The sequence below is a fragment of the Empidonax traillii genome, unplaced genomic scaffold (genome assembly GCF_003031625.1).
Source record: "Empidonax traillii isolate 1590-97213 ecotype Southwest subspecies unplaced genomic scaffold, ASM303162v1 scaffold2431:size48349, whole genome shotgun sequence".
Lineage (NCBI taxonomy): Eukaryota > Metazoa > Chordata > Aves > Passeriformes > Tyrannidae > Empidonax > Empidonax traillii.
This window is the reverse complement of record NW_020957624.1, coordinates 15908-27217: the sequence shown is the minus strand read 5'-3', so window position 1 is coordinate 27217 and position 11310 is coordinate 15908. Positions and strand designations below refer to the sequence as shown.

The 11310-nt window shown below is 22.4% G+C and overlaps 1 protein-coding gene across 1 annotated transcript in view; it reads left to right on the top strand.

The window, feature by feature from the left end:
• Positions 1–11310, top strand: part of LOC114071921 (maltase-glucoamylase, intestinal-like) — a gene marked incomplete at both ends in the record, with an annotated part of 43539 nt that overhangs the window by 16801 nt on the left and 15428 nt on the right. Inside the window, 8 exon segments of the mRNA XM_027909804.1 lie at positions 46–206; positions 308–420; positions 831–956; positions 2606–2734; positions 4014–4121; positions 5169–5231; positions 7297–7431; positions 8565–8649. Of these exon segments, the coding sequence (XP_027765605.1) occupies positions 46–206; positions 308–420; positions 831–956; positions 2606–2734; positions 4014–4121; positions 5169–5231; positions 7297–7431; positions 8565–8649 (920 nt within the window).

The following is an 11310-nucleotide window of genomic DNA, read 5'->3' as shown; positions in this document are numbered from 1 at the left end:
CAATCGACATCAATCAACCCCCGACCTTTAACCCCCCAACCTCCCCCGGATGATTCTCCCTCCTCATCCCGCCGGAATTCCCGAAATTTTTCTTCCCCCTTTCCCGCAGTACAAACTCAACTCCTACGGCTTCCACCCCTTCTACCTCTGCCTGGAAGACGACGCCAACGCCCACGGGGTCCTCCTGCTCAACAGCAACGCCATGGGTACGAAAAACCCTCCAAATTCCCCAATTTTCACCAAAATCCGCCGTTTTCACCTTAAATTTTTACATGGGGGGGGTCCTGACGGTCGATTTTTGGCGCAGACGTCACTTTTCAACCCACCCCCGCCCTCACCTACCGCACCACGGGGGGGATCCTGGATTTTTACCTGGTGCTGGGGCCGACGCCGGAGGAGGTGGTGAAGGAGTACACGCAGGTGAGGGGAAAAAGTCGGGATTTTGGGGGGGTTATTTGGATTTTTTTTATTTTGGGGTTTTATTTACTTTTTTTTTATTTTGGGGTTTTATTTGGGATTTTTATTATTTTGGAGTTTTATTTTATTTTTTTATTTTTGAGGGGATTTATTTTGGATTTTTTTTTATTTTGGTTTCTTTTTTTTATTTTGGGGTTTTATTTAGATTTTTAATTATTTTGGGAATTTATTTTTGTTTTTTTGGGGGGGTTTTGTTTGGATTTTTAATTATTTTGGGGTTTCATTTTAATTTTTTTTCCTATTTTGGGATTTTATTCGGATTTTTTATTATTTTGGGGTTTTATTTTCCCATTCGATGCTGATTTTTTTTCCCCAAATTTTCCTAATTTTTCCCCCAAATTTCCCCCTCCCAGCTGGTGGGAAGGCCCGTCATGCCCCCCTACTGGGGTTTGGGCTTCCAACTCTGCCGTTACGGCTACGAGAACGACGCCGAAATCGCCCAACTGGTGCAGGACATGACCCGGGCCCAGATCCCGCTGGTAAATTCCACTTACAACTTTATTTTTTTGGGGGGAAAATTCGGGCTGGGAGGGGGGTCGGGGGTTGAGTTTTTCCCGGGATTTTGGAAAGGGAAGAAGAAAAATGAAATATATTAAAAAATATATATATTTATTTAAAAAAATTAGAAAAAATATATAAAAATAAAAATTTATATTTGTTAATATTTTAAAAAATTTATGTAAATATTTAGATTTATTTTATATTTATATAATATATATAATATATACATATAATATACAATATAGTATATATAATATATATATAATATAAAAAATATATATAATATATATAATATAAATATATATAATGTATATAATATTATATATTATATATATATTATATATAATATTATACAATATTCTAATATTATATATATATATATCATATATATATATAATATTATATAATATATAATATATATAATATATAGGTTATCTACTATATACAATATATAGTAAATATAGTATATTATAAAACTATTATATTAAGATATTATGTAGCATATTATTTATAATATTATATAGTAAATATTATAAATTATTATAAAAAAGATATTGTATTAATATAATGTATAGTATTTTATATATATGATATAGTATATCATTATATTTTAATTTAGATTTAGATTTAGATTTAGATTTAGATTTATAGTTATATATTATTATATATATATTTATAATTATATATTATTATATATATATTTATAATTATCTATTATTATACATATATTTATAATTATTTATATTTATATTTATATTTATATTTATAGTTAGATTTATAGTTAGATTTACATTTATATATTCATTTTATATTTATATCTATAGTTAGATTTATATTTATATAGAATAGAATAGAATAGAATAGAATATAGATGTTATCTACTATATACAATATATAGAAAATATAGTATATTCAAAAACTATTATATTAAGATATATAGCATATTATTTATAATATTATATAGAAAATAATATAAAAATAAGATATTATATTATTGCAATGTATAGTATTTTATATATATTATATACTATATCATTATATTTTTATTTTGTATTTTATATCGTATTATATATTATATTATATATTATATATTATATATTATATATTATATATTATATATTATATATTATATATTATATATTATATATTATATATTATATATTATATATTATTTTTTATATTTTATATATTATTTTTATATTTTATACATTCATATTTTACATTTTATATTTTTTATATTTTATATATATTATTTTTATAGTTTTATATTTATATTTATATTTATATTTATATATTCTATTTAAATTTATATTTACATTTAGATTCAGATTTAAATCATATTTTCATTTAGATTTTTATTTTTATTTATATATTTATATTTATATTTACACTTTATACTTATATTTATATTTATATTTGCATTTACATTTACATTTACATTTATATTCATATTCATATTTACATTTACATTTACATTTATATTTACACTCCCACACATTTATTTTCCTTCTCCTTTTCCCCCTCCCTTTTTTAATTTTAATTCAATTTTCCCATTATTTTTTCCCCTTTTTCCCCCAAATTTTCCCCCTTTTCCCCCTTTTTTTTTTTTTTTTCCCCAAATTTCCAGGACGTCCAATATTCCGACATCGACTACATGGTGCGTCAATTGGATTTCACCCTCAGCCCCAAATTCCAGGGATTGCCGGCGCTCATCGATCGAATCCATCAGGACGGGATGAGGTTCATCATCATCCTGGTAAGTTGGGAATTTCGGGCCAAAAAAGAAAAAAAAAATTAAAAATTAAATTCGATGAAACTCCAAATAATCAAAATTTTAATTCAAATAAAAAAATCCAAATTGAATTTAATTAAAATTAAAATTAAAATTAAAATTAAAATTAAATAAAAATAAATAAAATAAAATAAAATAAAATTTAATTTAATTTAATTCAATAAAATTTAATTTAAACTAAATTAAAATTAAAATTAAAAATTAAGTTTAATTTAAATTAAAATTTTAATTCAAATCAAAAAAATTTTAATTCAAATTTTGATTTTACCTTCACTTTAAATTGCATTAGTTCAATTAATTTCATTGTTAATATCAGATTAATATGAATATTAAATTAATAATCAATTAATCTTAAAGTGTTAATATTTCATATTAAAAATCCATGGGGGTTTTTTAAGATTAATTTTTTAAAAAATAATTTAAATTAAATAATTATTGAAATAAGTAATAATTCTTTTAATAACTCGTTATATTTTAATAATTCCAAATAAATATTTTGGATTGGAGTGTTAATATTGGATTAATATTATTATTAAATTAATAATCAATTAATCTTAAAGTGTAAATATTTCATATTTACAATCCATTTTTTTAAAATTTTTTAAAAATAATTTTAATTAAATAATTAATGAAATAAGTAATAATTATTTTAATAACTCCTTATATTTTCTTAATTCCAAATTAATATTTTGGATTCAAGTGTTAATATCAGATTATATTAATATTAAATTAATAATCTTTTAATCTAAAAGTGTTATTATTTCATATAAAAAATCCATGGTTTTTTTTTTAAATTAAATTTTTTAAAAATAATTTTAATTAAATAATTAATGAAATAAGTAATAATTATTTTAATAACTCCCTATATTTAATTAATATTTTCTATTCGAGTGTTAAAATTAGATTAATATTAATAATACATTAATAATGAATTAATCTTAAAGTGTAAATATTTCATATTAAAAATCCATGTCTTTTTTAAAATAAATTTTTTTAAAATAATTTTAATTAAATAATTAAATAAATAAGTAATAACTATTTTAATAACTCCTTTTTTTTTTAATTAATTCCAAATTAATATTTCGGAATCGAGCGTTAATATCAGGTTATTATTATTAATAAATTATTAAGAAATTAATCTAATTAAAGCCTTAATATTTCATATTTAAAAATTAATGTTTTGAAATTAAATAATTCCCGAAATAATTCGAATTAAAGATTTGAATTTGGAATTATTTTTTAGGACCCGGCCATCTCCGCCAACGAGACTGATTATTTACCCTTCGAGAGGGGGAAGGAGCAGGACGTGTTCATCAAATATCCCGACAGCGACGACATCATTTACGCCAAGGTGCTCCCAAAATTCCCAAATTTTTTTCCCCCAAAATTTGATTTTTTTTTAAAAAAAAAGAGGGAAAAAAAAGAGGAAAAAAAATTGAGGTTTAATAAGGAAAAAAAAGGGGGAAATCGGAAGTGAAATTTGAATTTTCAAGGGGGTTAAAGGTTAAAAACGGGAGGGAAATTTGGAATGAAATTTAAAATTTTGAAATGGAATTTAAAAATGAAAATGGAAGGAAGATTTTTAAAATTGTTGTTATTTCAAAATTTATCATTATTAATAATAATAATTATTATTAATTATTATTAATTATTAGGAAAAAAAGGACCAAAAAAATAAAGGCAAAAGAAAAACATAAAATGAAATCGGATAAAAAACGAAATTAAATTTTAAATTAAAGGTTTAAATTTTAATTTGAAATTAAATTTATTTTGAAATTAAATTGTAAAGATTTAATTTTAATTTCAAAATTGAATTTAATTTTAAATTAAATAATAAAGATTTAATTTCAATTTTAAAATTAAATTAACTTTGAAATTGAATCCTAAAGATTTAATTTGAATTTGAAATTAAATTTAAGTTGAGATTAAATCTTAAAGATTTATTTTGAAATTGAAATTCAATTTAAATTTGAAATTAAATCTTAAAGATCTAATTTTTATTTGAAATAAAATTTAATTTGAAATTAAATCCTAAAGATTTAATTTGAATGTGAAATTAAATTTAATTTGAAATAAGGTCCTACAGGTTTAATTTGAATTTGAAATTAAATTTAATTTGAAATTGAAATTAAATATAGTTTGAAATTAAATCCTAAAAATTTGATTTTAATTAGAAATTAAATTTAATTTGAAATTAAATCCTAAAAATTTGATTTTAATTAGAAATTAAATTTAATTTGAAATTACATCTTTAGGTTTTAAGACTTCAAATTAATTTTCAGACTTGAAAGTTTTATTTTTCTTGGTTTATTCACCTTTATAATTATTGGAATTTTGGGAATTATTGGAATTTTTTGGAATTTTTGGGATTATTTTTCCCTCTTTTCCCCTTTTCCAGGTCTGGCCGGATTTGCCCGACGTGGAGGTCGATGAATCTCTGGATTGGGACACCCAAGTGCAGGTAAAAAATTGATATTTGGGGGTAAAAAAAAGAAGGAAATTCCCCAAATTTGGGACAAAAAAAAAAAAAACAAAATAAAAAAGAAAATAAAAAAAATCAGTTTTGGATCAAAATGGTGGAAATCTGAAATCGAAAAGAAAATTAAAATTCTTGTTAAAAAAACCTTGAAATTTAATTTTTTTTTTATTTGAAAAGGAATTGAAATGAAATTAATTCAAGAAATATTTATTAAAATGTATTTTAATAAAAATAATTGCTTAATATAATATAATATAATATATAAAATATAATATAATATAATTTATTAAATTACTACAAATAATTATTTAATAATTTAATAATTTTAAAAAAATTAATTGAAAAAAGGAAATGAAAAAAGGAAATTAAAAAATTAAATTAAAAAATTAAATTAAAAAAATAAATTTAAAAACTAAAAAATTAAATTAAACATTAAATTAAAAAATTAAATTAAAAAATTAAATTTAAAAATTAAAAAATTAAATTAAAAATTAAATTAAAAATTAAATTAAAAAAGGAAATTAAAAATTAAATGAAGAACTAAATTAAAAAAATTAAATTAAAAAATGAAATGAAAAAATTAAATTAAAAACTAAAACTAAAAAATTAAATGAAAAAATTAAATGAAAAAATGAAATTAAAAAATGAAATGAAAAAATTAAATGCAAAAAATAATTGAAAAAATTAAATTAAAAAATGGAATTAAAAATGAAATTGAAAAATTAAAATAAAAAATTAAATTAAAAAAGGTAAAAAATAAATTCAAAAATTAAATTCAAAAATTAAATGAAAAAATTAAATTCAAAAATTAAATTAAAATTGAATTAAAAAATAAATGACAAACTTAAATTAAAAAAATTAAATGAAAAATTGAAATCAAAAACTTAAATTAAAAACTTAAAATAAAAAATTAAATGAAAAACTTAAATTAAAGAAATATAATAAAAATCCAAATAAAAATTCAATTAAAAATTCAATTAAAAACTTAAATGAAAAAATTAAATGTAAAAATGAAATAAAAAACTTTAATTAAAAAATTAAATGAAAAAATTAAATTAAAAACTTAAATAAAAAAGTTAAATGAAAAAATTAAGTGAAAAATTAAATGAAAAAATTAATTGAAAAATTAAATTAAAAATTATAGTAAAAAATTCAATTAAAAATTAAATTAGAAACTTAAATTAAAAAATTAAATGAAAAATTAAATTAAAGACTTAAATTAAAAACCTAAATTAAAAGTTTAAATTAAAAAATTAAATGAAAAATTAAATGTAAAATCAAATTAAAAATATAATAAAAATTGAATTAAAAATTCAATTAAAAATTAAATTAAAAACTTAAATTAATAAATGAAATTAAAAAATAAATGAAAAAATGAAGTTAAAAAATTAAATGAAAAAATTGCATTCAAAAATTAAATGAAAAAATTAAATGAAAAATTAAATTAAAAAATTATAATAAAAAAATCAATTAAAAGTCAATTAAAAATTCAATTAAAAACTTAAATTAAAAAATTAAATTAAGAACTTGAATTAAAAAATTAAATTAAAAAATTAAATGAAAAAATTAAATGAAAAAATTAAATGAAAAACTTAAATTAAAAACTTAAATTAAAAACTTAAAATCAAAAATGAAATGAAAAAATTAAATGAAAAATTAAATTAAAAAATTATAATTAAAAAATCAATTAAAATTCAATTAAAAATTCAATTAAAAACTTAAATTAAAAAATTAAATTAAGAACTTAAATTAAAAAATTAAATTAAAAAATTAAATTACAAAATTAAATTATGAACTTAAATTAAAAAATAAAATTAAAAAATTAAATTACACAATTAAATTAAGAACTTAAATTAAAAACTTAAATTAAAAAATTAAATGACAAAATTAAATGAAAAATTTAAATTAAAAACTGAATGAAAAAATAGAATAGACATTCCACTAAAAATTCAATTAAAAATTAAATTCGAAACCTAAATTAAAAAATTCAATTACAAAAATAGAGGAAAAAATTAAATTAACCCCCTGATTTTTTCTTTCCCGGCAGCTTTTCCGGGCGTTCGCGGCGATGCCGGATTTCTTCCGGAACTCCACGCGGGAGTGGTGGGCGCGGGAAATCGCCGAGGTTTACAACAACCCCCGCAACGCCTCCCAGAGCATCCGCTTCGACGGCCTCTGGATCGTGAGTCAACCGGAAAAATTATTAGTGATCGTTCATCATTAATAATAAGGAATAATAATTAAGAATCCAGAAGAATCAATATTTAAAAATAATAAATAATATTTAACAATTGATAATTAAGAATTAATAAGTAATAAACATTAACTATTAATTATTAATTATTAATTATTAATTATTAATTATTAATTATTAATTATTTGTATATAATAATATGTAATAAACATTATTAATTATTAATTATTAATTATTAATTATTTGTATATAATAATATGTAATAAACATTCATTATTAATTATCAACTATGAATTATTAATTATTAATTATTAATTATTAATTATTTGTATATTATAATATGTGATAAACATTAAGTATTAATTAATAATTATTAATTATTAATTGTTTGTATATAATAATATGTAATAATATTCTAATAATATTTATCTACTACTATCTACTATCTACTATCTACTAATCTACTATATAATATATAATATTATTTATATATATATTTATAATAATATTTATCTACTACTATCTACTATCTACTATCTACTATCTACTAATCTACTATATAATATATAATATATAATATATAATATACAATATATAATATATAATATATAATATATAATATATAATATATAATATATAATATATAATATATAATATATAATATGTAATATATAATATGTAATATATAATATATAATAATCATCATAAACAAGTAATAAATAATTAGTATTACTAAATATGACTTGTATATTAATAGTATTTTTGTTTTAGTTTGATATTTATTCTATTCTATTCTATTTTTATATATAATATATTATTTAATATTTAATTTATTATATTTTATTATATTATATTTATTTTATTATATTTTAATATGTATCATATTTATGTTACAAATTATTTTATTTTCATTATATTATATTATATTATAATTTATTATATTATATTATATTATATTATATTATATTATATTCTATAAAAATACAGATTTCTCCATTTATTCAATTCCCTAACGAGAAATTAAACGACCCAAACGCCTGGATTTATCGACCCGTTGGAAATTTACGGAAATAACGAGAATTTTGGGTGTTTTTTTACCCAATTTTTTTTGATTTTTTCAGGACATGAACGAACCCTCCAGTTTCGTCCACGGCTCCGTCGATTCCTGCCGGGATCAGCAGCTCAACTTCCCGCCCTACGTACCCCGTGAGTTCCCGGAAAAACCCCAAATTCCCACATGTTGGAACCTTCGAAATGCGACTCGAAACAAAAATTCAATCCCAGACCTCAAATTCCGGGAGTTTTTTGGCTTCTTCGGGAAAAAAAAATAAAAATAAAAATAAAAATAGAAATAAAAATAAAAATAAAAATAAAAATAAAAATAAAAATAAAAATAAAAATAAATGTAAATGTAAATATAAATATAAATATATAAATAAAAGTAAAAATCTAAATACAAATCTAATCTAAATGTAAATGTAAATGTAAATATAAATATAAATATAAATGTAAATATAAATATAAATATAAATATAAATATAAATATAAATATAATATTATTATTGATATATAAATATAAATAAAATTAATATATAAATACAAATACAAATACAAATACAAATACAAATACAAATAGAAACCCAGAATTCCCTGATTCCCTAATTCCCTAATTAATTCCCTAATTCCCTAATTAATTCCCTAATTCCCTGATTCCCCAATTCCCTAATTAATTCCCTGATTCCCTAATTCCCTGATTTTATGATTCCCTGATTCCATAATTTCCTGCTTTTCTGATTCCCTGATTCCCTAATTCCCTAATTGCCTAATTCCCTGATTAATTCCCTAATTTTATGATTCCCTAATTCTTTACTTCCCTAATTCCCTGATTTTATGATTCTCTAATTCCCTAATTAATTCCCTGATTCCCTAATTCCCTAATTAATTCCCTAATTAATTCCCTAATTCCCTTATTAATTCCCTAATTCCCTGATTAATTCCCTAATTCCCTGATTCCATAATTTCCTGCTTTTCTGATTCCCTGATTCCCTAATTCCCAGAATTCCCTGATTCCCTAATTCCCTAATTAATTCCCTAATTCCCTGATTTTCTGATTCCCTAATTCTCTAATTAATTCCCTAATTCCCTAATTAATTCCTTAATTCCCTAATTCCCTCATTTCCTAATTTCCTGATTCTTGGATTCCCTGATTCCATAATTCCCTAATTCCCCAATTCCCTGATTCTTTGATTCCCTGATTCCCTAGTTCTCTGATTCCCTAATTCCCTTATTCCCTAATTAATTCCCCAATTCCCTGATTAATTCCCTGCTTCCCTAATTAATTCCTTAATTCCCTAATTCCCTGATTTCTTAATTTCCTGATTTTCTGATTCCCTGATTTTCTGATTCCATAATTCCCTGATTCTCTGATTCCCTGATTCCTTGATTCCCTAATTAATTCCCTAATTCCCTAATTAATTCCCTAATTCCCTAATTCCCTGATTCCCTGATTCCATAATTCCCTGATTCCCCAATTCCCTAATTTGTTAATTCCCTAATTAATTCCCTGATTCCCTAATTCCATAATTCCCTAATCCCCTAATTAATTCCCTAATTCCTTAATTCCCTGATTCCATAATTCCCTATTTCCCTAATTAATTCCCTAATTAATTCCCTAATAATTCCCTAATTCCCTGATTTTCTGGGCCCCTCAGCTCTCCTTCCCAACCCTTCCAACTCCCAGAATTCCCTGATTCCCTAATTCCCTGATTAATTCCCTAATTAATTCCCTGATTCCCTAATTCCCTAATTAATTAATTCCCTAATTAATTAATTCCCTAATTAATTCCCTGACGTTAATTTTATTGTAATTTCCCCCGGCAGAGCTGGGCTCCCGCTCGGAGGGGTTGAGTTCCAAACCCAGAATTCCCTGATTCCCTAATTAATTCCCTAATTAATTCCCTAATTCCCTGATTCCCTGATTCCCTAATTAATTCCCTAATTAATTCCCTGATTCCCTGATTTCCTAATTTCATGATTCTCTGATTCCCTGATTTTCTGATTCCCTAATTCCCTGATTCCTTGATTCCATAATTTCTTGCTTTTCTGATTCGCTGATTCCCTAATTCCCAGAATTCCCTGATTTTCTAATTCCCTAATTAATTCCCTAATTAATTAATTCCCTAATTAATTCCCTGACGTTAATTTTATTTTAATCTCCCCGGCAGAGCTGAACTCCCGCTCCGAGGGGTTGAGTTCCAAACCCAGAATTCCCTAATTCCCTAATTAATTAATTCCCTAATAAATAAATTAATTAATTCCCTAATTAATTAATTCCCTGACGTTAATTTTATTTTAATTTCCCCGGCAGAGCTGGGCTCCCGCTCGGAGGGGTTGAGTTCCAAACCCAGAATTCCCTGATTCCCTAATTCCCTAATTCCCTAATTAATTCCCTGATTCCCTAATTCCTTAATTCCATAATTCCCTAATTCCATGATTCTCTAATTCCCTAATTAATTCCCTGATTCCCTAATTCCTTTATTCCCTAATTAATTCCCTAATTCCCTAATTAATTCCCTGCTTCCCTGATTTTCTGGGCCCCTCAGCTCTCCTTCCCAGCCCTTCCAACTCCAAGAATTCCCTAATTCCCTAATTAATTCCCTAATTCCCTAATTAATTTCCTAATTAATTCCCTAATTAATTCCCTGACGTTAATTTTATTTTAATTTCCCCCGGCAGAGCTGGGCTCCCGCTCGGAGGGGTTGAGTTCCAAACCCAGAATTCCCTGATTCCCTAATTAATTCCCTAATTAATTCCCTAATTCCCTGATTCCCTAATTCCATAATTAATTCCCTGATTCCCTAATTAATT